This window comes from Podarcis pityusensis (assembly GCF_964106645.2).
Source record: "Podarcis pityusensis genome assembly, chromosome: 1".
In the NCBI taxonomy this organism is placed as follows: Eukaryota; Metazoa; Chordata; class Lepidosauria; order Squamata; family Lacertidae; genus Podarcis; species Podarcis pityusensis.
Window position 1 is genome coordinate 9,226,590 of NC_138028.1, and position 27,633 is coordinate 9,254,222.

Genomic DNA, 27,633 nt, shown 5'->3' on the forward strand with positions numbered 1-27,633 from the left:
AACTGCACAAAGTTGAAAGTTGGGTGTTCATACAATTTGATCACACTGCAGCAATTCAGACAGAGCTTTGAGACACAGGAAAAGGATCTGCAAGCAGAAAAGAAAGGGTAGGGACCATATGATCCCAGAAGTGGAGATCCTGGGTTTCAGAAGGCGATTTGCTGGCTGATGGAGCAGAGAGAATGATGGGGGGGAGAGGAGATAAGGAGGAGCAAGGAATGAAGGTGCTTAAAGATACAGTGGTACCTCAGGTTAAGAACTTAATTCGTTCTGGAGGTCCATTCTTAACCTGAAACTGTTCTTAATCTGAGGTACCACTTTAGCTAGTGGGGCCTCCCGCTGCCACTGCTGCACGATTTCTGTTCTCATCCTGAAGCAAAGTTCTTAAACCGAGGTACTATTTTTGGGTTAGCGGAGTCTGTAACCTGAAGCGTCTGTAACCTGAAGCGTCTGTAACTTGAAGAGTCTGTAACCTGAAGCGTCTGTAACCCGATTGAAATATACTTGGAGTCGAGAGTGGATTTCATGCTCTTTATTCAGCTCATAGTGGTGAGGAGGAATGGAAGTTCCCCCACAATATCTGCTTTATATACATTATTTACACAATGGGCTGCATGTGATTGGCTAATTCCGGGATTCTCCTGTAGGCCAATCAGGTTGTGGATTCACTTCCACCTGGAGCTGGATTGGGTGGCTCCTGCAGACCAATCATACTGCTGCATTGTTCTAGGACCAATCAGACTGCTGCATTCTGAATCCTATTGTTCTAGGACCAATCAGACTGCTGCATTTTGTTATGTACTGAAGTTCTCACCCTGGGCCAGCAGGGGGATACTGTAGATAGTTCAGGTCCACATATGCAAATAAGGGATGGAAAGTGACGTTCAGTGATTGGATAGTTACAGAAAATGGTTACTGTTGCATTCTAGTGGAGCTCTATATAAGCAGATTGGCGGAACCCTTCAGTTCAGTTCTGTTCTGGCCTGTGAATAAACAAGAGCTGTTTGAAGAATCACTGTGTCGTCTGATATGTTCACCCACAACTTAACACTATTGTTCTAGGACCAATCAGACTGCTGCATTCTGAATCCTATTGTTCTAGGACCAATCAGACTGCTGCATTTTGGATCCTATTGTTCTAGGACCAATCAGACTGCTGCATTTTGGATCCTATTCAACTCAGTACATAACACCGAGGTACCACGGTATCATGTTTTGAGATAACTTGTGGTTGAAAATTAAAGGAAAAGAGAGGCAAATAAGCAATAACTAGTACTGATAAGCATTTGCTTCCCTGTTTTGTCTCCTTTATATTTGTACACGCAGGAACTCTCCAGAGGGACAGAATATTTAAGAACTTCACCCGGAAGCGCCAACGGGCTATGCGGCGGCGAGTCCACCAAGTCAACGGGCACAAGTTTATGGCTACCTATTTGCGGCAACCCACGTACTGCTCACACTGCCGGGAGTTTATCTGGTGAGAGAGAGGCTTCGAAATGGAGAGTCTTCCCATTGTCTCCTGCTAATCCCTTCACTAGGAACAGCCCTACCTGCAATAATTTCTCTCTGCAGATCAAAGAGAAGGGACCACAACAGAGGCACAAAGTGCAGCTCTCTGACCTAAGATAGGGGTGGAAAAAATAGTCAGAGCCATCATGTCTGCTTATGAAGATTTGCAGGCAGCCGTAGAATATCCAAAGGAAAGCGGAGAAATTTGATTCGCCCTAAATTTAAAGGTGGATTGGCCTGATTTGCACTGTCCGAAACAACATCTGTGCCAAAATGCAGCCATCGTTGGAAATTTGTGCTTCTCCAAATTTGGTTCTTCAGTCAAGTAACGTGTGCAAAACTGCATATAGAAGGGTAAAGAGTTGTATCCAACTGATAGGCCCATTGAAATGAACCGACCTAACTCAGCTGTGTCCATTAATGTCCAGTGGTCCTCTATGAGTAGGATGAACTTTGGATTCAACCTGAAGCATGCATAGGAATGCATATATTATTAGTGAAAACAACATACCGAAATGTTCGAGAGAATTTTTTTTTTTTTAAAGCAATTTATTAAGTTTTACAATAAAAATAAACATAATAAACAATGTAACATTGATCTTGACATATTTTCACATTTTCTTTAGACTTCCTCACATCTCCCGCTCCCATTTTCATCGTTATAACGTTTTGTCAGCAATTTATCATCTTATTTAAAATTCTTATATCCCTTATATTTCATAATCTTATAATTCTCAAAAGGAGCTAAGTTTCACAATCTTACTTATTTTCTTAAAAACTTCTAAATTTAGTGGTGCTCAGTTATTTTGATCTAGCGTCTTGTTTAGCATTCACTCAAATTACAGTACTTTTGTAAATAGTTCTTAAATTTCTTCCAGTCCTCCTCAATCCTCTCTTCTCCCAGGTCACGGATTCTGCCGGTCATTTCAGCCAGTTCCATGTAGTCTATCAGTTGTATCTGCCATTCTTCCAGTGTGGGTAGATCTTGAGTTTTCCAATGTTTTGCGAGAAGTATCCTTGCTGCTGTTGTTGCATACATAAAAAATGTCTGGTCCTTCTTTGCCACCCCTTGGCCGACAATACCCAAAAGGAAGGCCTCTGGTTTCTTAGTGAAGGTATATTTAAATACCTTTTTCAGTTCATTATAAATCATTTCCCAGAACGCCTTCACTTTAGGGCAAGTCCACCAGAGGTGGAAGAACGTTCCCTCACACTCTTTGCATTTCCAACACTTATTATCAGACAGGTGGTAAATTTTGGCAAGTTTGACTGGGGTCATGTACCATCTATAAATCATTTTCATTACATTTTCTTTCAGAGCGTTACATGCAGTAAATTTCAATCCATTGCTCCACAACCTCTCCCAGTCCTCAAACATGATATTATGCCCAATGTCCTGTGCCCACCTTATCATAGCCGATTTAACCGTTTCATCTTGTGTATTCCATTTCAACAGCAAGTTATACATCCTTGAAAGTACCTTAATCTTTGGTTCTAACAATTCTGTTTCTAATTTCGATTTCTCCACCTGGAACCCTAGTTTTTTATCATTTTTAAAAACTTCTTTAATCTGAGCGTAATGTAACCAATCTCGCACTTTGTCTTTCATTTTCTCCAAACTCTGCAATTTCCAATTGTCTCCATCCTTTTCTAGTATTTCCCAATATTTTGGCCATTTAGCCTCCATATTGGGTCTTTTTCGGGCCTTGGCTTCCAAAGGTGAAAGCCACCTTGGTGTTTTATTTTCCAGCAAGTCTTTATATTTTGTCCAGACATTAAACAATGATTTTCTGACAATATGGTTCTTAAAGGCCTTATTTGCTTTAACCTTGTCATACCATAAATATGCATGCCATCCAAAAGCATTGTTAAACCCTTCCAAATCTAGCACATCAGTGTCCTCAAGAAGTAGCCAGTCTTTTAGCCAGCAGAACGCTGCGGCTTCATAATACAACTTTAAGTCTGGCAGGGCAAAGCCCCCTCTTTGTTTTGCATCAGTTAATATCTTAAACTTAATTCTGGGCTTTTTGCCCTGCCAGACAAACTTAGAAATGTCTCTCTGCCACTTCTGAAAGCACCCCGTTTTGTCCAAGACCTGAAGTGTTTGAAATAAAAACAACATCCTTGGCAATACATTCATCTTGATAGCAGCAATTCGGCCTAACAAAGAAAGTTTCAATTTTGACCAACTATCTAAGTCTCTCTTAATTTCTGTCCAGCATTTTTCATAATTGTCCTTAAATAGACTTAGATTTTTTGCTGTTATGTTTACCCCTAGGTATTTTACTTTTTTAACCACATTAAGTTCCGTCTCATTCTGAAACCGTTCTGACTCTGTATCAGTCAAATTTTTCCCCAAAACCTTAGTTTTCTGTTTATTTAGTTTAAATCCAGCCACCCGACCAAAGTCATTAATCAGTTGTAATACTCTTTTCGTACTGGGCTCTGGCTTCTGCAAGGTCAAAACCAGGTCATCTGCAAAAGCTTTTAATTTATATTGTTTCTGACCGACCTGAATTCCTTCCACCAACCGATCCTCTCTAATCATGTTCAATAGCACTTCCAGAACCGAAATAAATAACAAAGGGGAAATAGGGCAACCTTGTCGTGTCCCTTTTTCAATTTTAAACTCTTCTGTAACCACATTATTAACTATCAGTTTAGCTTTCTGTTCTGAGTATATCGCCCCGATCCCATTCTCAAAACCCCGTCCCACTCCCATCTCTTTTAAATTTCCCATCATAAATTTCCAGGAGATATTGTCAAAGGCCTTCTCCGCGTCTATAAAAATTAAAACTGCTTTTGTATTTATGTCTGTTTGCAAAAGTTCCAAAATGTCAATAATGTTCCTTGTATTAGCAAACAGATGTCTTCCTGGGAGAAAGCCGGCCTGGTCCTTATGAATTACTTCATTTAAAACTTTTTTAAATCTATTTGCCAAAATGTCTGCAAATATTTTGTAATCCACATTTAAAAGAGAGATGGGACGGTAGTTCTTAAGTTGTGTCTTTTCAGCTTCCGACTTTGGTATTAATGTGATAAACGCTTCCTTCCACGACTCCGGTGCCCTCCTCCCCTCCATAATTTCATTGCTGACCTCCATCAAAGGTTGTATCAAATAGTCTTTTAATGTCTTATAGTACTTGGAGGTCAGCCCATCTGGTCCTGGAGATTTGCCAAGTTGCATGTTCTGGATGGCTTGTTCGATCTCCTGTCGTGTTATTTTAGAATTCAGGATTGTCCTATTTTCTTGTGACAATTTAGATAGTCCGTTCTTTACCAAAAATTGTTTAATCTCAGCATCATCTTGCGGCCCTTGGGTGTATAATTTTTTGAAGTATCTCTGGAAACACTTTCTGATGTCCACTGGATTCTGAATGTTTTTTCCATCAACCTCTAAGTTTGTAACAGTATTTAATCTTTGTCTTCTCTTCAGCTGCCAAGCTAGCAGTTTTCCACATTTATTCGCCGACTCAAACGTTTTTTGTTTCATTAATTTAACCTTCCATTCAATTTCCTGATTTATCAATTTAGAATATTGTGTTTGATAAAGTTTAATTTCTCTCAGAGTTGGCTGTGACTTCGGATTCACTCTTAACTTTTTCTCTAATTCTTTTATTTTATCCAAGATCTTATCTTTTTTCTCATTTTGTGTTCTTTTCTTTACTGCATTCTGTTGTATCAAGAATCCCCTCATTACAGCTTTGCTTGCGTCCCAGATTATTCTTTTTTCCACCATATTATTCATATTTATCTCAAAATAGTCCTTCAAAACTTTTTGGGCCTTCTTGGTAATTTCCTGATCTCTAAACAAATTGTCATTCATCTTCCATCTAAAGGATCCAGTTGGTAATAGTGTCATATCCATCTTTACTGCATTATGGTCGGAGCAGGTCTTTGGGCAGATTTCCACTTTTCTGACCTTAGGTGCCAGGCCTCTAGAAATCCATATTTGGTCGATTCTTGTCCAGGTCAGTTGGGCTTCAGAAAAGAATGTTCCCTCTCTTCCTAGTGGGTTCTTTGTCCTCCAAATGTCAATCAAATCCATATTGTCAGTCATTTCAAAAAAGGTTTTAGGTAGTCTGCCGTCTTTTGTAACATTTTGACTTTGTGACTTGTCCATGTTAGTTGATACGACCCCATTCATATCTCCCATCATTATGATGTTGTTGTAGTCTAGATAGTCCAGCATTGTCTCCTGCAACTTCTTGTAAAATTCCGATTTCCCTTCATTAGGTGCATAGATTCCTAATATCAGCAGTTTCTCTCCTTGATATTGTATCTCAATAGCCAAAATTCTTCCATGTTCATCTTTAAATAGGAATTTAGGTGACAGGCTCTCTTTTGCATATATCACCACACCTCTCTTCTTAACTTTGTCGGACGATACAAATTCCTGGCCCAATCTTTTATTTATTAACACTTTTCTGTGGAGCCTCGTCACATGTGTTTCTTGTAAACAAATAATGTCCAATTGTTCTTTTTTTAATATATGAAATATTTTCTTCCTTTTTTCCGGAATGTTACAACCATTAATATTCCAGCTCAACAGTTGCAGAGACATCCTGAACTATCTGGTTATTTTTCAAGGGGTGGTATCTTCTCAGGATCTTCAGGTTCCACAGATGCTGATGTTGGTACTGGCGTTGCCTCAGGCCCAGAAGGTAGTTCAATTCCTTTTTGAAGATCCTCTCCGTATGTAGACAGGAATTTGTCTCTCTCTTCCGGTGTTCTTACTTTAACCTTTCTCCCTCTAAAGGTAAAAGATATTCCTTGGGGAAATTCCCACCTGAATGGGATTGCGTTGCTCCTTAGTAGTTTAACAAGTTCAGAATAGGCGGCTCTAAGATCAAGCAGTAGTCTTGGGATATCTTTATAAATTTCAATTCTTCTATCCAAAACCTCCAGTGATTTTACAAAATGTAGTCCCAAAATCTTATCCCTTTCCTCCTTTGATCTCAATGTTATCAAACAGTCTCTGGGCCTCTCCTTCTTTATGAATCTTCCAAGTCTGAAAGCTGACACGATTTTAAAGTCCTTTTCTTCCAAGTTCCAGAACTTGGAGAATTCTTTGGTCAAAAACTCAGTTAGATGTCCTTCTTCTGCCTCTTGTAGTGATCTAATCCTTAAGTTGCTCTCACGGTTTCGCAGTTCTATCATAGAGAGATAAATCTGATGTTCCCCAACTTGTTTAGTGAGTGGTCTTACCTCTTGCTCTAAATTTTCTAATTTTTGTCTGGTGTCCTCAGTCAATTTCCGATTTTCTACTGAGGCCTCCGTTAACTGTCCAATTGCTTGTGCATTCTGTGCCACTTGTGTGGTTAATTTATTTAGACATTCTGTGTTTTTGTCAATCTTTGCTGATTGCGCATCTACTTTCTTGTCCAAAGCTTCCAATTTTTCAAAAATTTTGTCTAGAACAGAAACAGATGCTCCTGAGGCCATATCTTCCAATTGTAACTGCTCTGCTTCGCCCTCTCCCTCCACTTCTGAGGGCAAAGTAGGCACAGATGATCTACGTGTCTGTGAGGCTGAGGTTAGAGTTGTTAAAGTTGTTTGTTTAGCTCTCCCTCTTTTTCTTGTGCCACTCATTCCAACGTTATCTGTCAGTCAAGGTCACACTGAGTTATTCCCATGGGAATGGAAAGGTCCAGAGCAAGCAAACAGCAAGGGAATCGAAAGTAAAAAGTGCATGTAAAGTCACTGTTTTAATCCAATCCTCTAGAGGGAGCTTAATCTGTCTTTCAGAGTCTAATTTAATGTCCAAGAACCTTCAAGTACAAATGTTTAGCAGAGTTTATAAATGATCACTTTGTTGCAGACAGTGCTTATTTATCTCCAAAAAGAATGTTTCAAATTTAAAAGGTCTCAATACCCTCAGATTGTTTCAAGTTCCAATATACAGTATCCAAATCTGCAGTGCTGACAGCTCCCTTAGTGCTCAGGCAGCTCCTGACTCTGGGTTTCACCTTCTAATTTGTAATCCTATAAAAGGAGGAAAGTCAAGTGCAAGTAAAAATCCCAAATCTTTAGCTTAAGGTCTTTACTTTAAAATGCAAGTTCAATAGATGCTTAGATCTGCAAAACTTAGAATCTCTTTCTTTCAGCCTCCACTCCTCCAGCTGATTGCTTTTTTCAAGTTCAATGGCTGCGGAAGACGGACTTCCTGCTTCCACGTCTCTCCGCTTTCAGCCAAATTCAAGCCAATTTAAATTTTCCCTTTAAAGTCTCAAATTCAAGTGACTCAGTCTTTTACTCACAAGTTAGTTGCTTTTTCGTCCGAATCCGTAATTTAGCAGGAAAAGGGATCAGCGCTCACCGACAGTAGCAGCGCGGCTTCGCTCCTCAGGCTGTGAAACAGCTCTCAGCGCCGCAACCCCCCTCCGCGCTCCGGAGCCCCTTACGGGGTTCCTTCTGCGCTTGGAGGGTCGCTCAAGGCGCCCACCGAGCCTCAAGACCCCAGGCTCTTGCCGCCTGGAGTTTTCCAAAGTGGGTCTCCGCTTCGCCGTAGCGGACGACCCGTTGCCTGCGGAGCCTCCTCTCCCGTTCAGAAGAGGACCGCCATTGCCGTTCGCGCCGCCCCCGGAAGTCCCGAAATGTTCGAGAGAATTGCCTTGCAAAAATATTACTGTTAGGCCAGATTTGTATACAAAAATGTGTGCAGCATGATAAATTCACATGGAAATGCTGATGAGTTTTCGTGAGGACTTTAGAAAATTACCGTATTTTTCGCTCTATAAGATGCACCAGACCACAAGATGCACCTAGTTTTTGGAGGAGGAAAACAAGAAAAAAATATTCTGAATCTCAGAAGCCAGAACAGCAAGAGGGGTCGCTGCCCAGTGAAAGAAGCAATCCCTCTTGCTGTTCTGGCTTCTGGGATAGCTGTGTAGCCTGCATTCGCTCCATAAGACGCACACACATTTCCCCTTACTTTTTAGGAGGGAAAAAGTGAGTCTTATAGAGCAAAAAATACGGTACTTTGCAAACTGATGTGGAAAGGTGGAGAACTGAGAGAAACCGAGATTGACATAGAGATTGACCCATCCCTAAATATTCCACACTGCAAGGCTCAACTTCCTGAGAATCACAACTTTTATTTCAAAAGGCAAGATTTTATCATCATCATCATCATCATTTATTTCAGGGCCAAATGCAGCCATTGAGATACCCCTCTCAGGCCACTGGGACAATTGCCTAGGCAATACCTGTTTTTAATATAGTGTTTTAATTTAATTTTAAAACGGAGTTTTAAACGGAGTTTATCTTGTATTTAAAAACGCAAAATAAAAACACAAAATGCATATTATTATTTTTTAAAAGCACAAACAAGTGACCCCTCTTCCCCTGCCTTTACCTCTAGGTAAAACCATTGCCCCTTTCAACTCTAAACTCAGGCTTTGTCCTTATAACTCGATAAATTGAGGGAGGGGCCCCATCGCACCCATTTGGTCAGTTTTGGGAGTCAAAATGGTTTCAGGACTGTCTTCCTGTGCTGCTCCAGACATGTGGCTTATATATTTATGTACGTGTTTGCTTGTTACATTTATGAACATTTATTATATATATGAGACCTTAATTTTTTTTATTACAAAGTTAACCTACATCTAACCCAATGCAGTGTTTATAAAAACAGATTTTTGATCTGTGATCATTCCTCTTGCTTGCCTGTATCGGAGTGAAGAAGAGCAAGACAGATGAATCCATTGGTCTTTAAATTGCTAAGAGGTGCCTCTGCCTGATGCATTGACTCCCATGGGGGAGTCAACTTTGAGCCAAGAGAGTATAAAAATAGTGAGCCTTCTTGCTATGGGTTTGGTTTTTTTACATACGTGAGAGAAGCCTATGAACCTGCTATGTCTGTCCAGGGGGCGGGGAAGCAAAAAGGATCAGCCGTGATTGCGTCAGTCTGCTCTGACTCTGCTCAAGGAGAGGTGAAAAAATCTCCAAAAGAGCTGTTTTTACATTTGCATTGTAAACTGTGTCACTGCTGCTTTCCCAGCCACTGTGTTGTTGTGTACAAACCTGACCTGATTTTGGCTCTTTTATCTGATCCTGAGTCATGCGCTTTCTCTGTTTTGTCTCCAACAGGGGAGTATTTGGGAAGCAAGGATACCAGTGCCAAGGTAGCGTGCCTCGTTTCTCTCTCGCCGAAATGCACATGCCACAAATTGGCCTTTTTCTATTGCCGCACAGACCCCGTTAAAATGCATGGGAGATATACTCAAGGCTGGTTCTCGGTGAATCAGGCCCATGCTGAAGTTCGGGTTATGCATATCTCTGGGTGTGCTGGTAGCCAACATTAGTCATACCAGCTAAGGCCATGTTAATCTGAAAGGGTCCATTTGGAGTCCATATGACGCAGAGGGATATCGCCAGATAATTTCTCTGCCTCTCTGTTGATAGTGATATTGGTTGCGATTGATGGTCAGTCTATTCTAGAGTAGTCCCGTCTGTCACTTCTTGTCACCCCTATGTGGCGGATGATGAACCTATGGAACTCCTTGCCACAAGATGTAGTTAGTGGCAACTTAGAGGGCCTTTGTGGGGGGTGGAACAGGGGAAGGATTGGACAAATTGATGGAACATAGACCTGTCATCAGCTATGAATGTTGCAATTGCCTTGATGTTTGTAGTTTGTGGTTTGCCCCTGTAGTTAACAGCAGTTTGGGGGATTTCATAGAATCTTAGAATTGGAAGTGACCAAGAGGGTCATCTAGTTCAATCTCCTGCAACACAGGAATATTTTGCCCAACTTGGGGCTCAAACCCACAACCCTGAGATCAGCAGTCTGATGCTCTACCGACTGAGCTAGGGTGCTGTTAGGGGGATCAGCACAGGGGCAAATGGTTAGGACCACCCCTTCCTCCTGTGCTTTGACTCTAGTCCAACACCTACCCACCACCTCCGCAGCTCCTTTGAGAACAAGATAAAAATGTTGGTGCTTCCATTTTCCAGGGCAACTAATAGATGTCGACCTTGATATATCTAGTACAGAGCATTACCTGTATTGGGCTTCCCAGTGATTCTTGTCGATCTCACCTTCCTGTTCTGTTTCAACCCTTTCCCCCCCACGCCTGCCTCTGTTTTCCAGTTTGCACGTGTGTCGTGCACAAGCGCTGCCACCATCTCATTGTCACGGCTTGCACCTGCCAGAACAATAGTCACAAGGTGAACACAAAGGTAAAGCCACAGTTACACAGTTGGGGTTCTGTAGCTTATTGCAATGTAGTTTATTCACCTCTCTGTCGATCCGCCTGTTTCTACAGAGCAACACACTTTGTTTAATGCATTTCCGGGCTGTGGGTTTGCATGTGTACTTGGTGCCAGGATCTGTTGGTTTTGTGTGATAACAGATGAATGGGTGTACCCTGCTGAGATGGAGTAACTTCATCCTATGTTCCTATGCCACTTCCACCTTTGTCCTGGAGCCGAACACAGTCTCCTTAGGTCCGTTCACTTCAATGGGCTTAATCCCCTGACTTATGCCATGTCCGACCTTTGGCCCATCTAGCAGAAATCTCCTTCGTACCAGCTCATGACGGATGCCGCATCTTGTTTGTCCCCCAGTTCCTTTCCCTACCTGTGAAATGGGCATAATAGTTGTCCACATCACAAGGTTGGAGTTAAGACTTTAAAGGCAGCCAATCAATAAAAAACAAAGGCTTGCTAGGCGGGTGGCGCTGTGGGTTAAACCACAGAGCCTAGGACTTGCTGATCAGAAGGCCGGCGGTTCGAATCCCCACGACGGGGTGAGCTCCCGTTGCTCGGTCCCTGCTCCTGCCAACCTAGCAGTTTGAAAGCCCGTCAAAGTGCAAGTAGATAAATAGGTACCACTCCGGCGGGAAGGCAAACGGCGTTTCCGTGCGCTGCTCTAGTTCGCCAGAAGCAGCTTAGCCATGCTGGCCACATGACCCGGAAGCTGTCTGCAGACAAACGCCGGCTCCCTCGGCCAATAAAGCAAGATGAGCGCCGCAACCCCAGAGTCAGTCATAACTGGACCTAATGGTCAGGGGTCCCTTTACCTTTTCCTTAGGCAATGAAGTTAGAAAAGTATTGCATTGTTTCTGAAAGGCAATGGAAGTTGTAGTCCTCCACTGGTATTAATGGTATTTTTTGCTGGGAGGGAGAGGAGGATATTCTTGTGTGTGTTTTTACTTGATTTCCTGCCTCCCCAACTAATCAGCCTCTATTGTTGCTACGTCCTCAGATTTCTGAGCAGAGATTTGGAATCAACATCCCCCACAAATTCCGAATCCACAATTACAAAGTGCCCACCTTCTGCGACCACTGTGGGTCTTTGCTTTGGGGCATCATGAGGCAAGGTCTACAGTGCAAAAGTAAGCCAGAATTCATATTACTTTCTCACTTGTTGTTTTATTATAGAGTTGTTTTATTATTTATAGAGCCAGTGTGGTGTAGTGGTTAAGAGCGGTGGACTCGTAATCTGGTGAACCGCCTTCGCTTCCCCGCTCCTCCACATGCAGCTGCTGGGTGACCTTGGGCCAGTCACACTTCTTTGAAGTCTCTTAGCCCCACTCACCTCATAGAGTGTTTGTTGTGGGGGAGGAAGGGAAAGGAGAATGTTAGCCACTTTGAGACTCCTTTGGGTAGTGATAAAGCGGGATATCAAATCCAAACTCTTCTACTTCTTCTTCTTTTGCAAAAGGCCAACCGCCCCTTCCTCATATGATGGTTTGGGTTTCTTATTTGCGAGGGAAAGCTGTTGAACATTCATTCAAGTTTGTACTCCCCCCCCCACAAGCAATGAAAAGTCCCTAGTCAGAGCTCCCTAGGGTTTGGTTTCTTTTGGATGAGAGAACACCAGAGACCTACGGTGTCATTGTAATAATTTTTTTATTTGCAATTATACAAGCTGAGGATAAGTGAGCAGGGCTGTGGCTCAGTAGTATAGAGCAGGTTCAATCCTGGGCATTTCCAGGTGGATTGGGAATATCTCCAGGCAGAGGTGTCCCAGGCAGATGCCATTGCCCTTCTGCCATTCTAATTCAGGTTTATGGAAATATTACCTTGTGCATTGCTCAGTGCATTGATTCTGCTCCCTCTCACTCTTTGTCCCATTTCTTTCTTTGTCCCTCTTTCAGTATGCAAAATAAATGTACATATTCGTTGCGAAGCCAACGTAGCACCGAACTGCGGCGTGAACGCTGCAGAGCTGGCCAAGACGCTGGCGTGTATGGGCTTGCAACCAGGAAACATATCTCCAAACGGGGTAAGGCTTTGTTTATCCTTTCTCTCTGGCCCTCCCCTCTTCTCCACGTCAGGAGCTCAAATCAAATCCCGCAGCACAGAGGAGCGCACAGGCCAGATGAACAGTCACTCATTGGGTTACTTTTTCTAAATAATAATAATAATAATAATAATAATATAATTATAATAATAATAATTTTTTATTTATATCCTGCCCTCCCCAGCCGAAGCTGGGCTCAGAGCGGCTAACAACAATAAAAGTAACACAGTTTACATAAAATCACAATCAATTAATTGACATGCATTCTAAAATCAATTCATTCTAAAATCAATTCAAAATCAGATTAATAGCAACCATTGGGCTAGAGTTCTGTGAGGATTACTGAAGGAGGGGGTCAGGCTGTGCCTTGGCCAAAGGCCTGGTGGAACAGCTCTGTCTTGCAGGCCCTGCGGAAAGATGTCAAGTCCTACAGGGCCCTAGTCTCTTGTGACAGAGCGTTCCACCAGATCGGGGCCATGGCCGAAAAAGCCCTGGCTCTGGTTGAGGCCAGCCTAACCTCCCTGTGGCCCTGGATCTCCAATATGTTTTTGTTTGAAGATTGTAAGGTCCTCCATGGGACATACTAGGAGAGGCGTTCCCATAGGTACGAGGGTCCTAGGCTGTATAGGGCTTTAAAGGTTAAAACCAGCACCTTGAACCTATTCCTGTACTCCACCGGGAGCCATTGCAGCTGGTATAGCACCGGATGAATGTGATCCCGCAGTGAGGACCCCGTAAGGAGTCTCGCCGCTGCATTCTGCACCCGCTGGAGTTTCTGGGTCAGTCTCAAGGGCAGCCCCACGTAGAGCAAGTTACAATAATCCAGTCTGGAGGTGACCGTCGTGTGGATCACAGTGGCTAGGTCAGGGCGAGAGAGGTAAGGAGCCAACTGCTTAGCTTGGCGGAGATGGAAAAATGCCGTCTTTGTTATAGCTGCAATCTGCGCCTCCATGGAAAGGGAGGTGTCGAAGATTACACCCAAACTCTTAACGGATGGTGCTGGCACTAATTGCGCCCCCGCAAGAGATGGGAGTTGCCCCCCCAATCCCATATCGTCCCTTCCCAGCCAAAGGACCTCTGTCTTCGAAGGATTTAACTTCAACCGGCTCCCACGTAACCAACCAGCCACAGCTTCCAAACATCTGATCAGTGTGTCTGGGGCCGAGTCAGGATGGCCATCCATCAACAGATAGAGTTGGGTGTCATCAGCATATTGATGGCAGCCCAACCCAAAACTCGGGACAAGCTGGGTGAGGGGGCGCATAAAGATATTGAAAAGCATCAGGGAGAGTATCGCACCCTGCTGCACTCCACACACCAAGGAGTGGCGCGCCGACAGTTCCCCCCCCCCCCAGCACCACCCTCTGTCCCCGACCAGAGAGAAACGAGCGCAGCCATTGAAGGGCTGTAAAGAGCTGCCCCATCCTCTAGCACAAGGTGTGGGGGACCTGTGGCTCCGAAGGTGTTCTTGGGATACAGTTCCAAATAGCCTAAGCCAGCATGTCAAGATGATGGGAGCCAGAGTGCAAAACTCCTTCAAGGCACCAGGTTAGAAGAGGCTGATGGCAACACCCAGGCGGTGTTCGAAACTGCTAGTGAAACACAATTAGAATCATTCAACACAATAATTCCCAAGGGAGCAGAAAAGACTATTTATGTATGTGACCACGGCTGCATGGATGTTATTGGCCCAGAGATGGAAAGAAAATAAAGTCCCTACCAGAGAAGAAGGGCTAAAATGTCCGGAAGAATCAGAAATCAGGAAGACCAAAATTTTAATAAGGAATGGGGACAGTTTATAACTTATCTTAAAGACCATTGTAAACAGCTAAAATTGTTAGTAGGATTGGAATAATACATATCGTTTAATGGTGAATTTTGGACACAATGGAGATATAAATCATCATAAAAGATAGATGCAGGAGGAAATGATTAATAATAGGACCCACAAAGGGGAGGAGTTAAATCCAAGAGATTCCTTGAAATCATCTTTTTATGTTGTATGATGGATACGTGACTGTAAAATTTTAATCTGAAAAACCAAATAAATATATTTATTTTTAAAAGGAATCATACAACACAACAACACTTTAAAACAATGCCACACTAAAATATATAATAGCAGGCTTGATAATCCCACCGCAGAGCCTTGTTTTTAGAAGTATTTTTTTGTGGCGGGGGGAGAGATATGGGTGCCCCCTTTGCCTGAAGTGGCAGCAAGGTTTTCTTTTGAAGGAGTTAAAGAGCAAACGAAGAGGGAAATTTTTGGCCACCTTTCGTATTAATTTCGCTCCTGGAAATTCTAAGAATGTACCTCCCCCAAATGTCACCAAATACAGTATCTTTGTGAGGGACAAGTGTTTCCACAAAAGTTGAGGGTGCGTATTCAGCCCGCCTCAACCGCAAAGCCTCAAAACAGTCCCCACAGTTGCTCATAGCTGTCATAGCTTCCCTTTTCTTGCAAGGAATCCTATTCAGAACAAGGGAATTTCCCTTAAAAAAAGGGAAACGTTGATAGCTATGCAGTTGCTATTAGCTTACTTATTCAGACGGAGCAAGTTTCTGTCCCTCATTGTTTAGGAGAAAAAAATATAAACGTCATGTGGGTGTGAATACATCAGCTATGGCGCTTCCTTGCAAATAAAATAAAATAAGCGGTGACTTGCAGCCTTCTCTCTCTTCCTCCCAGAAACTGGTCTCTAGGTCAACGCTGAGGCGACAGAAAAAAGAGAGTGGAAAGGATGGCAACGAGGTGGCTGAAGTCTCAGCGAGCAAGCTCAAAATTGAGGATTTGCTGTTCATTAGAGTTCTGGGAAAGGGCAGTTTTGGAAAGGTAAGAGTTCCTCCTCGACACCTGGAGTATGGGCAGAACTTGCTCCTCAGTTTCTTCCGCGCAACTTCCATTTCATTTCCACAGGGTTTGCGTGGGGGGTGGGGGAAGGAGAACTGGGTGCACCCAATTTCCCGGCCATTTGGTTCCGCCTTTGCGTACTTACCGTACTTATTTAAGGATATTTGCAACCCAGTTAACTTTGAATAAATATATCTAAGCAGTGTACGAAACTCAATATATAAAAAACAACAATTTAAAACCATTCTTCTTTGCATCAATACTTATTTAATTAACCTATTTCTATTTGCGCCCATAGATTTTTATTTTTTTTTAAGGTGGGAGAAAAGCAAAAGAAATCAGAAGCTCCTGCCCAGCACCAAATGAGCTCAAATTCTAGCATAAAAAGTCCCTCTACCCAGTTCCCCCACAACATCCGTAGTATCTCCTTTTCCTGCAAACTAAAAACATTTATTTCTGCCTGGTTAGGTGATGCTGGCTAAAACAAAACAGACGGGATTCCTTTATGCCATAAAAGTGCTGAAGAAGGATGTGATTCTGCAAGACGACGATGTGGAATGCACTCTGACGGAAAAGCGGATTTTGACCCTGGCCAGGAATCATCCATTCCTAACCCAGCTCTACTGCTGCTTTCAGACACCTGTAAGTATTCTTCTCAACCTCCACGGCAAAATCAGCATTAGGAACACAGAGATCTTCGCTTCCTAAATGAGCTCTAAATCTTCCTTACAAAACAGGCCTGTGGACCATAGAGTTTTCTGGGTTTGTTGGAGTTATTCTCAAATAAGTATAAAGAGGATCCTGCTGGGATAGCTCAGTTGGTGGAACATGAGTGTTATGTACTGAGTTGAACAGGATCCAAAATGCAGCAGTCTGATTGGTCCTAGAACAGTAGGATTCAGAATGCAGCAGTCTGGTTGGTCCTAGAACAATAGGATCCAGAATGCAGCAGTCTGATTGGTCTGCAGGAGCCACCCAATCCAGCTCCAGGTGGAAATGAATCCGCAACCTGATTGGCCTACAGGAGAATCCCGGAATTAGCCAATCACATGGGGCCCATTGTGTAAATAATGTATATAAAGCAGACATTCTCGGGGAACTTCCATTCCTCCTCACCACTGTGAGCTGAATAAAGAGCATGAAATCCACTCTCGACTCCCAAGTATATTTCAATGAGACTCTTAATCTCAGCGTTGTGAGTTTGAGTCCCATGTTGGGTCAAAGATGATTCCTGCCTCGCAGCTCTACAGTTCTGTGATTCTCACAATTCTGGAGATCTACTTGTCTTGACTGCAATACAGTTTCTGACTTTGCAAGGAACGGGCTGTGTTTTCCTGAGAGTGAGCACTAGGTGGCAGGCGTCGCAAATGAAAAATGCAACCAGTCACATGGCCCTTAAAAAAAAAATTCCCAGGAAAGGTTAGCTGAGGAAACGAGGCAGCAGCTGCCTCGTTGGGACCTCACAACCACAGTCCATATTCTTGCCAAAGGACAGGCTTCTGAGTCCCTCGGCATTAACTTTCCTCACAAGCATTTCAATAAAACGGGATTATTAGTTTTCCCTGGGAGCGACTCCATTTTTGAGAGGCTGATCTTCCTCTTTTCATACGTTCCCCACAATGCCTGCCAAGGAAACCGGCTGCCTCCATGCCATACCTTTAAAGCACACAGCTTCCCCCACCCCAGGGCCGGCCCACCCATGAGGCAAGGTGAGGCGACCGCCTCTGGCGGCAGGATGCACAGGGGCAGCAGATCCAAGGAATCCATCACTCGCTGTTGCTGCCACTGTTCCCGATCACACAGCCACCACCCCAAGCACTCTTAACAAACTACAGTTCCCAGGATTCTTGGGGGGGGGAGCCATGTGATTTAAATGTGTGGTGTGTACGCAGCCGCGGTTGTTGCTCACGGTGAGCAAGGCTGTTTTCAAAACTTCCAGTGTTGATTCCTGGGGGGTCTTTGGGCAAGACAACCCATCTGGGCCCCCACCCAAATGAGTCCACCTCCTTCCTGCAGCAAGTACTGGGGGATCTTATCAGTGACCCCCTCCTAAAGCATAGGCCCTCATTACATCTCCAGTTGTACCAACTCTTGATGTCAGGTCTGAAAACATCCCCCTTGCCTCTTTTTCCTTTCCTGTTTCAGGAAGCTTTTAATGTTTCCTTTCCTTTTCCCCCCTGTTTAGGGAAGTTTTTAATGTTTGATGTCTTATCATGTTTTTAATATTCTATTGTGAGCTGCCCAGAGTGACTGGGGAAACCCAGACAAATAAATTATTATTATTATTATTATTATTATTATTATTATTATTATTTCCTCTCCTCTCCATCATTTGAGTCACACAAATGCTTTCCTGCTTGACATAGAACCAGCTGCCACATCACCAGCAGCAGACTAGAAAAATAACCCAAACTGAATTGCCAGGAAAGATAGGGTCACAGAAACAGTTTCCCGACTGTCGTTGTTGATACAATAATAATATTCATTATGATTCATTATGGAACCATTCCCAGTCCCCCCCCCCCTCTCTCTCTCTCTCTCTCACACACACACACACAAACACACTTACACAGGTCTCTGCTTGCAACAATTTCTTTTTCCATTTTATCTTTTAAAAAGATTATGTGCTGTTGCAGAGCGACTAAAAGGCCCTTTGCACCAGGCTGGGGTGGGTTGGATTGGGCAGAGGGGTTTCTGCGCCAGTCTCCCGCTGGTTGGTTGCCAGTTGTGGCGAGATGCTAGAGTCACAATTCTGGCTCGGAGCTCCTCCTTCCTCCTGCCAAACGGGCAGGTGAAAGTGATGTGGGTGGCATCCTCGCCAGCGGTGGCCAATGAAAAGCCTTTTTTTTTTTTTGTGGGAGGCTCCTGGGACTGAACCCAAGAATTTGTGCATGACAGCATCAACTGAGCTACCAACCTCACCTTTGAGAATTCAGCTAGATCAATTTCTGAGTACATGAACATGAAATTTATTTACAGTCAGAGACCAGCTTGTGAAACACAAATGGAACTACAATCCCAATAGCAAAACAAACATTTAAAACAATATACAACAATGGATTTTAAGTTTAAAAATGCGATAGGCATATAAACACATAAAAACTTTAAAATAGACTACCGTAGAGAAATGAACCAGAGTCGTCCGTGGATCTGAGTTTGGGAATTTTCTTAAGAAACTAGATTGAATCAGGGGATGGTCTGTGCCTACATATCTGTGCGCAGAATCTGGGGACAATCCGGGTTGGCTTGTGGTCTTTGCGTAACAGGAGATGATCAAATTTTTGCTTTACCGGGAGGTCAGCAAGCCTCACCTTCAGGGGGTCAATGGTTTCTCCATGTGCCTCATTGTAAAAGGGACATCTAAAAAATATGTGTTCAGGGCTTCCTATACCCCCCAATGGACAGGCGCAAATTCTGTGGTCATATGGGACTTTTTTAAAGGACCCTTCCAAGACCGGCGAGGTCAGAGCCGAGCTTCTGGCAAGCGTTAAAGCCCTTCTTGCATTTTTGGATACAAGAAAAAAGAGATATGCTGCTGGTTAATTTCTGAGTACATAGGATCCTCCTAAATGTTTCTCCTTTTTTATTGCAAGCCCTTCGCTCATTTACAGTAATTTTTTTTCTCTGCAGCTTTTTTGTTCGGCTTGATTCCAGCCTAGAGCATTGTGCAATGGGGTCTCTCTCTCTCTCTCTCCCTCCCTCCCTCCCTCCCTCTCTCTCTCTCCCTCTCTTTCTCCTGGTCCCCATGCCCAATTGCAGGGCCTTTTGATGCCACACGGCTTCCTGCCGACGCCAGCTTTTCTCCGCCACTTCTTAGTACTGCCAGCTTCTGCCCCGGATAATACTGTTACAAAAGTTGGGCGCCGACCCCTCACTCTCTGCTGAGTGGTAGCAAGATCCCAGGGGGTTCCAGGCACTCACCCAGGGTCTGTGTTCCTCTGGAGAACTGAGACGTGGCGGAGACTGTCGTTCCTTTAAGAAATGTGGTTTATTCACCTATTTCCACCTTCAGTCTGCATGGAGAGAGTCCAGGGATTCAGCTGCACAGCCTCAATTATAACGTTATAAGTGCGTTATAAAAATGTGACAACAGATGGCACTGTAGAGCTCAATGACAAATTGCGCATATATATGAAGTTTTTTTTCAGAGCGTTTTTTTGTATCTGTGTAGATCCAGCCCAGATCTTACAGCATGGTCATATCAAGAGGGGCTTTCCACCCATAGTAGTGCAGCCCTGAAGCCAACACATTTCTCCCAGCCTCCCTTCAGCCAGCCTGGGAGAGACTCCTGGGGTGGATCTAAACACGGGGGAGGGGGTGGAAATATGTAAGAAATTAGATCATTTTAACAAAAGAAAAAAATCTCTATGAAAAATCGAGTTTTAAAATTTTCTGCCCTCTGGCGCCATCTGGGTTGCATGTTTATAGCTCATTCAAACTGCCATTTCTTTACTAATGTAGCTGAGTCCCTGCCTGAAACCTGGAGAGTCACTGCCAGTCAGTGTAGACAATACTAAGGAAGATGGACCATGTTCCTCTGTTCTTCCTGTCCCTCCTGCAAAATACTGGCAGCCTGGAGGGAACCTTAGAGTGTCGTGTGAACATCCATTCATTTGTGACTTTCTCCCTCATTGTTTTTTTAATGGAAATTTTTCATAAATTCTAAATTGTTCCAGAGACTGGGGTGGGGATAAGGTTTCTTGGGCTGTGCACACACCATGCATTTAAAGTACAAGACGCTTGGGAACTGTAGTTTGTTAAGGATGCTGGAAATGGTAGCTCTGGGAAGGGTAAACTACAGCTTGGTTTAAGTGTATGGTTGTATACACAGCCTTGGTTACATCACAGGAGCTAGCCAATCCATGCTGTGCACAGCCACTGCTTTGTGCAAATGTGCAGAAGCTCCACTTTGGAAAAGAAAGGTGTGGTTGGGTTGAATGGGGTGAAAGTGCTTCCACAGCTGCTCCCACCTTCCTACAAATGTTGCATCCTTCTTCATGCACAAGTTTAAAACGATTGCACAAGTTGCAGTGTAGCTGTGACCTTCTTAGGAAGCCCATTGTGGGTAGAAAGGACTGTAATCGGACAGCTGCTATGTGCACATACTTGAGATAAAACTTAGCCACGTGGTGATTTCAAATATCTGCGGTGAATTTTTAGGTGGCTGTGTTGGCTTTTTGCAGTATGGTAGCGCTGCAGAGAGCTTGCTGGGGAGACCATGCATTAAAAAGGGACTCAAAAATAACTTAAGCAAGGTTTTAATAAGAAAAACAAAAACTCCTTTTACACTAAATACATTAACAAACAAACATGACCCAATCACCAACCCATCCCCCAGGGTAATGGGAGAGCTAGGTGCTGCTCCTTATATACTACACCCAATTGCCAACACAGCTTAATCAGTACAACTCGGCAGCACCTGCTATGTTTCACAGCTGTAAAGCTGGGTCTCGTTATCTTGCTCTGGCCCTTGCTCTGGCCCCTTAAAGACATACACATCGGGTGGAACAGTGATGAACCTTTACATTTAAAGAAACCATTCAACATTTCCCCTGAGGTTCATCATTGTGGAACAAAAACATAAAGCATACTTTGTACATGTTTTTCATGTATACCTTTTGGAAGTGCTTTAGTAAAAATGTCTGCAATTTGATTGTCACCTGGAACATATTTAAATACAACCATTTCATCAGCAATTAGTTTCTTTACAAACTGTAAACGTAATCTTAAGACTTTAGTGCGCTGCGTATTGGTTTCTGAACATAGGATAGCGAGTCCACTCTGGGAATCAAGGTAAACTTTTACTGGTAGTGTTACTTGCATCTGTAGGTCTGCGAATACTTGCAGATACCATTCTACATCACGAGTGGCCTGAACGCATGCACATAATTCACTCTCTGTTGTGGAGAGACAAATAATGTTTTGTGTCTGGGACTTCCATTCAAATGGACAACCGTTATAACAAAACACCATACCAGACACACCCCTGCAATTATTTTGTTCCACTGCATGAGATGCATCACAGAAAATTTCAAAACCTTTGTCAATACATGTTGTAAACTGCAACCTATAATGTTTGGTATGTTTAAGGTACATTACCACTCTCTTAAGAGCAGAGAAACATTGTGTAGTGGGCTTTTCCACAAATTTTGCCAGAAAGTGAAAGGCATAAGTTATATCTGGTCTTGAGATTCTTTGAATGAAATTTAGCTTGCCTATAGCAGAACGATACAAAGTTTTGTTAGGAAATGGCTTATCTTCACCTGTAAAAGTGAAACCACACACCATAGGCGTTTGCTTCCCATTTGCATTTTCTAAACATAGCATTTCAACAAGATCATCAATTTTTGCAGTTTGAGGAACCAGAAAAGATCCATTTTTGCCTTTCTCAATTTGCATGGATAAGTAATTTTTAGCTATGCCTAATTCCACCACATCAAATTTCTTCTGTAACTGTGTTACTACCTGTTCATATTCCTGTTTAGTTTTTGTAGAAATTAACACGTCATCTACATACACACATATTTTTGCTACAGAGTTTGCCCTTTCCTTTATAAACACACAATTGTCTGCCTTTCCCTGTGAAAAACCAATATCCAGCAATTCTTTTGCTAAAGTTTGGTGCCAGTTCCTTCCACTTTGGTGCAGACCATAAGGGGATTTATTTAATTTGCATACCAAACCTTCAGCGGCGTCTATGCCTTCAGGGACACGCATAAAAATTTGTTCTTTTAAATCTGCAAACAAATATGCAGTTTTTATATCTAGGTGATAAACAGAATGTCCACGTTGTGATGCATCTTTTAACAAAAGCTTAACTGTTTCATATTTTACACTTGGTGAATAACACAAATCATAATCTTCGCCTGGAATTTGTTGAAAACCCTTAGCAACTAATCTAGCCTTGTACCTTACAACTTCATTTTTGTCATTCATTTTAACTCTATAAACCCATTTTGAATCAATAAGTCTCATATCTGGGGTTTGTGGTACAAGAGACCAAGTGTTATGCTCTTTTAAAGAAGCTATTTCAGAGTTCATAGCTTTATACCAATTTACAGCTTGGTGCTTAGGTAAATTCTGAACATCATTGTAGCTTTTTGGCTCAAAAACTGCCTTATTGGCATACACAGTATTAAAATGTTCATCTGCAAAACGTTGTGGCTTCTGTCTCTTTCTATCTGAACGTCTTAGTCCGGAAGGAGAGTCAGACTCCTCAGACTTAATGGGACTATGTAAACTACTAGTTTCAGGTTGTAAATCATCATTGTCAGACTGAAGAGATGCCTGTTGGCTAAGCTCACGGTCAGAAAACTCAAGAGAATCTAACCTCCCCTCGGGTGCCTGTGACTTTAAATCATCAAACAAATTATCAGATTCAACAGGCTTTTCGTCTTTTCCCATTAATTCAGAAGCACCATTTCCTGCTGCTGCTTCTTCTTCTTCTACCTCTTCTTCCTCAGTATTATCTATACCGTTAGTATCTTGGAAAATAGCAACTCCATTCCAATTTACAGTTTGTATCATGCTTCTGGTAATATGAAATTTGCCAGTTGCTGGTATGTAAATTCTGTACGCCCCCTACTGGTAGCCCATTAATTTTCCCTGAACACTACGTTCACCCAATTTCTGCTTAGCGGGATAATGCATTATTACATCTGAACCCCAAATGCGTAGGTATTTCAGATTAGGGTGTTTTTTAAACAGCTTCTCATAGGGGGTGACATCTAAACCAGAATGATAACTGCGATTTCTAACATAGCAAAAGGCATTGAGCGCTTCAGCCCAAAAGTCTTTGGGCAGATTAGCATCATGCAGATAAGTTTTAACCCCTGCCTGCAGGTCACACTGCACAACTTCAACAAGCCCATTTTGCCAGGGACTTCGGGGGCAAGATAACTCATGAGTAGTCCCCTGCGCTTCCAGGAATTTCTCAAAATCCTCAGAAACAAATTCCCCGCCCCGGTCAGAAAACAGGCTCTTAATAGGTTTGTTAAAGTGCATTTTTACCCAGTTGCAAAAAACTTTGTACTTCTCAAATGCTTGGGACTTCTCAGCTATTGCATAAGTCCAACAATATCTACTATACTGGTCTATCAGGGTAAGCCAGTACTTAGAACCTCCTAAGGATGGTGGGAGTGGCCCAACTAAATCACAATGTACACGCTCAAATGGCTCAGTTACTTTCCTATCTGAGCACCTACCCTTGCGTGCAACCTTAATCTTATTCTTGCAACAGAATAGGCATTGCATAAAGAATTTACATGGTTTTAAGTTGAGGCCATTAACAATATTCTTGGTCTTAATTACATCAGCAAAATTCAGATGTCCCAGAATTCTGTGCACCTCATGGACACACCCAGAATGTGGCCTTACATTCCTCAACCCCTGGCTTGACTGTGCTGCTCTGCAATTTATAGGCGATTGGGAGTAGGTGCGAAAATACAGTCTATATAAACCATCAGATTCCCGGGCATACAATAGACGTTTGTTCCCCTCGAAAAACTCACACATTGACTTTAAGAAACGCACAGTTATGCCTTGACGAGCAAAACACCTTACTGACAATAAATAGTCCACTGATGGGCAGTAAATGCAGTTCGCTATAGTAATGTTTAAAGAGTCAAGTTTAACAGTACCCCTGCCAAGCGACTGCAAGACTTGTGAATTGGCTAAATGTACATTACCAATTTCCTCTTCGAAAGAAATAAACAAGCTTCGATCGTTGCAAACGTGCTGAGATGCTCCTGAGTCCATAATAAAAGAATTCCACTTGGCACCTTTAATTCTTTTACGATCTCTTGTGCTAGCGTGAAAAGCTCGCGGCTCGTTTCTGTCTTTACGGTACGATGCCGGCTGCTGAGCTGACGACCGTGACTGACTAACAGAAACAGACTTGGGAGTACTTTGCTTTCTTTTGGATCTGCAGTCCTTTGCAAAATGTCCTTGCTTATTGCAGAACCAACAACGCTTTGCAGCTTTAAATGCAGTTGTATCACCACAAGTTTGCATATGGCGTTCCTCATTCTTTCTGGAAATAGGAGTGCTTATGGCACAAGCCTCCCTTCTGTCCAACTCGCCCATTAATCTTGCCGTTACCCCTTCCACAGTTAATTGTGCTGGTGGAATGGCAGATATCTGGCTAGCTATACCATCAAAGTCCTCATTAAGGGAACAAAGGATGATGAAAACATACTGAATATCAGGTATCTCCATGTCCCTTCGAATTAATTCGCCGCGTATTGCCTCCAGACGTCTCAAGTGTGCTGCCAAATCACCACCAGGCTGCAACTTCGTCTGGTACAACTGCTTGAAAAACGTCAATGCAGACGCTGACTCTTTTCTAACATGCACTGCTGCAAGACTGTCCCACATTTCTTTGGCAGTTTTCTTATTTCTTATATAGACTACTTGCTGGTCGCTGACTGCCAAATTAATTATCGCCCTGGCTTTCGCATCTCCTTTCGACCAAGCATTAGTCACAGGGTCAGGAGGGTCATCAGTTACATAGGTCCATACTTCTCTAGAGGTCAAAAGCGCCTCCACCCGAAAAGACCATAAACTATAGTTCTCATCTGTCAGCTGTGGGAAGACCAGAGCCTTCTCAGCTTCAGGAACCCGGTCAACCATTCTGGAACTCTTCCAGACCCACAGAACTACGCTAACAGGAGAAGGAGTTTTCAAACCTTTCTCAGAGTCCAAAAATATGCAGTCATCCACTCAGCAGCTGGGCCCATAACCAAAGATGTTGGCTTTTTAATGCATGGTCTCCCCAGCAAGCTCTCTGCAGCGCTACCATACTGCAAAAAGCCAACAGGCTGGTCTTGAGGCCTAACTTTGGCTCTTTGTGTTTGAACTAGCAAAGGACATCACTCTCAGGGTGTGGGAACGCTCATCACATTTGAATTCCCTTCTGGTGCGCTCAGGCGCCTGCCATGAGATAAAAGATCCTTGCCTGGCTGGCTTTCGTTTTCCTCTGCAAGATAATAAACAAGAGTAGCTCTTTCTAGACTGAGGCAGTGCCGGATTTACGTATAAGCTAAACAAGCTATAGCTTAGGGCCCCATTCTCTTGGGGGCCCCTAAAAACAATTAATGGAAAAAACCACTGGATGTTCATTTCTAAAATATAAGATAAAAAACAAATAAATTAAAACCTACATACAGCAACAGTGTTTTGTGTTGTGTAGGCTCCAATGAGGTAAGTAATGGGCCCCGCCTGCTAGCCTGCTCCCTAAAATATCACTGGTTTTAGATACCTATTAGGTTCATAAATTACCATATAGCATATATTCAACAACAAAAAAACTGCGACAATTTGTTGTTGACAAAGGACAGCTGGACATATCAAGGGCCCCATTACCTTCATTAGCTTAGGGCCTCATCAAACCTAAATCTGGCCCTGGACTGGGGGAGCGTCTGAAAGCAGCCCATAGGGGCTTTGCCGATGCTCCTCAAGCATTCGGCACTTCCAACACTTAATGATTATTTAAAATGAATTTAATCAAAGCAGCATGTGAAATTTCAGGCTGCGTGTGACATGGTGCCTCAGTGCATTGCCAGAGTTACCAAATGGGCTCCCATTGAGCATGGTGTCTCGCTGTCTTCTGTTAGGACCGCCTCTTCTTCGTCATGGAATTTGTGAATGGAGGGGACCTGATGTTTCACATCCAGAAATCCCGTCGCTTTGATGAAGCCCGAGCCCGGTTTTACGCCGCAGAAATAATTTCAGCCCTCATGTTCCTCCACGAAGGAGGCATCATTTACAGGTGAGCAAGAACACCATGCAATAATTTGTTGTTGTTGTTGTTGTTGTTGTTGTTGTTGTTGTTGTTGTTGTTGCTGCTGCTAATTAAATTAAATGAATAAATTCCATTTATACCCTGCCCTTCAACCAATGATCACAGGTCTGTTCACAGCATTAAAAAACCCCCCCCAAAAGAATAGACCTGGGATAGCACAATCAGTAAAGCACGAGACTCTTAATCTCAGGGCCGTGGGTCTGAGCCCCACACTGGGCAAAAGATTCCTGCATTGCAGGGGTTTGGACAAGATGACCCTCGAGGCCCCTTCCAAATCTATGATTCTATGCCTCCTTCTCTTTTTAGAACAATAAAATCAATAAAAGCAGCCTCACAGGGAAATGTCAGTAGGTGCCACTTTTTCAGCCATATAGCAGTATGTGGGGAAAACAAACACCCTCCCCAATTCACCTTTTTACTGGCTCACGGCCCAACACCTGCTGCCAGCTTTTTTCTTGAAGCTATCGTCCTACCAACCTTACTGTACTCTTGTGAAACATGGACCACTTATAAACACCATCTCCAACTCCTCAAAAGATTCAATCAACGGTGAGATGGGAGAATCGGTGGCAGAGAGAAGTCCAAAATCAGAGGCAGAAGCAGGAGAGGAGGGAGGCCAAGAGGCAGAGACGAGTCCTGCTGGTGTCATGGTGTCTTGCCTTCCTGCTGCAACAAGGTCCACTCCCCCCGGTCTTGCAGAATCAAAAGAGGCATGAAAAGGACGGAGGAGAGGTTGGCTTCCTGCAGGCACGGTCTCCACTTGTTTGGGGCAAACCCTGGAGAGGAAGAGACTTTGACAGCTTTTTAAGGCTGGCATATTCCTCGGCCTGCATGGGCATCATAAACATTGTCAGAATTCAAGGGCACAGCGAGTTTGCAAAAATAAACAGGGTCAAGCAGGGTCTCAAATCGGATGGGAGACCAGAGGTTTGATTCCTGCATTGCAGGGGGTCGGACTAGATCAGGGGTCGGCAACCTAAGGCCCATGGGCCACAAGCAGCCCACAGGGGTCATTTTACCGGCCCACGAGCCACCTCCGAACTGAGCCACCTGCTCAGCGAGTCCCTGCGCGCTGTGCTAAACCGACGCAGCACGGCGCGGGGACTCACTTTGGCGGCGCCAAAAATTGCATCTGTGCAGAAGCCGAAAATTGCGTCTGCGCAGACACAGACACCAGAAATTGTGGGCGCGCGCTTACGCATGCCCACAATCTGGCCCACA

General features: G+C 43.4%; 1 protein-coding gene across 4 annotated transcripts in view; it reads left to right on the top strand.

Moving 5' to 3' along the window:
* PRKCH (protein kinase C eta) overlaps positions 1–27,633 on the top strand; it is a 113,383-nt gene that overhangs the window by 47,381 nt on the left and 38,369 nt on the right. For all 4 annotated transcript variants that reach the window (XR_013978029.1, XR_013978030.1, XR_013978031.1 and 1 more), the window contains exons 3-10: positions 1,327–1,477; positions 9,601–9,635; positions 10,604–10,692; positions 11,720–11,849; positions 12,615–12,742; positions 15,450–15,593; positions 16,080–16,253; positions 26,225–26,379. Coding sequence is in view for 1 of the 4 variants with exons in the window: in XM_080974713.1 (XP_080830839.1) it covers positions 1,327–1,477; positions 9,601–9,635; positions 10,604–10,692; positions 11,720–11,849; positions 12,615–12,742; positions 15,450–15,593; positions 16,080–16,253; positions 26,225–26,379 (1,006 nt within the window). In the remaining 3 variants the exon portion in view is untranslated. The remainder of the gene's footprint in view (positions 1–1,326; positions 1,478–9,600; positions 9,636–10,603; positions 10,693–11,719; positions 11,850–12,614; positions 12,743–15,449; positions 15,594–16,079; positions 16,254–26,224; positions 26,380–27,633) is intronic.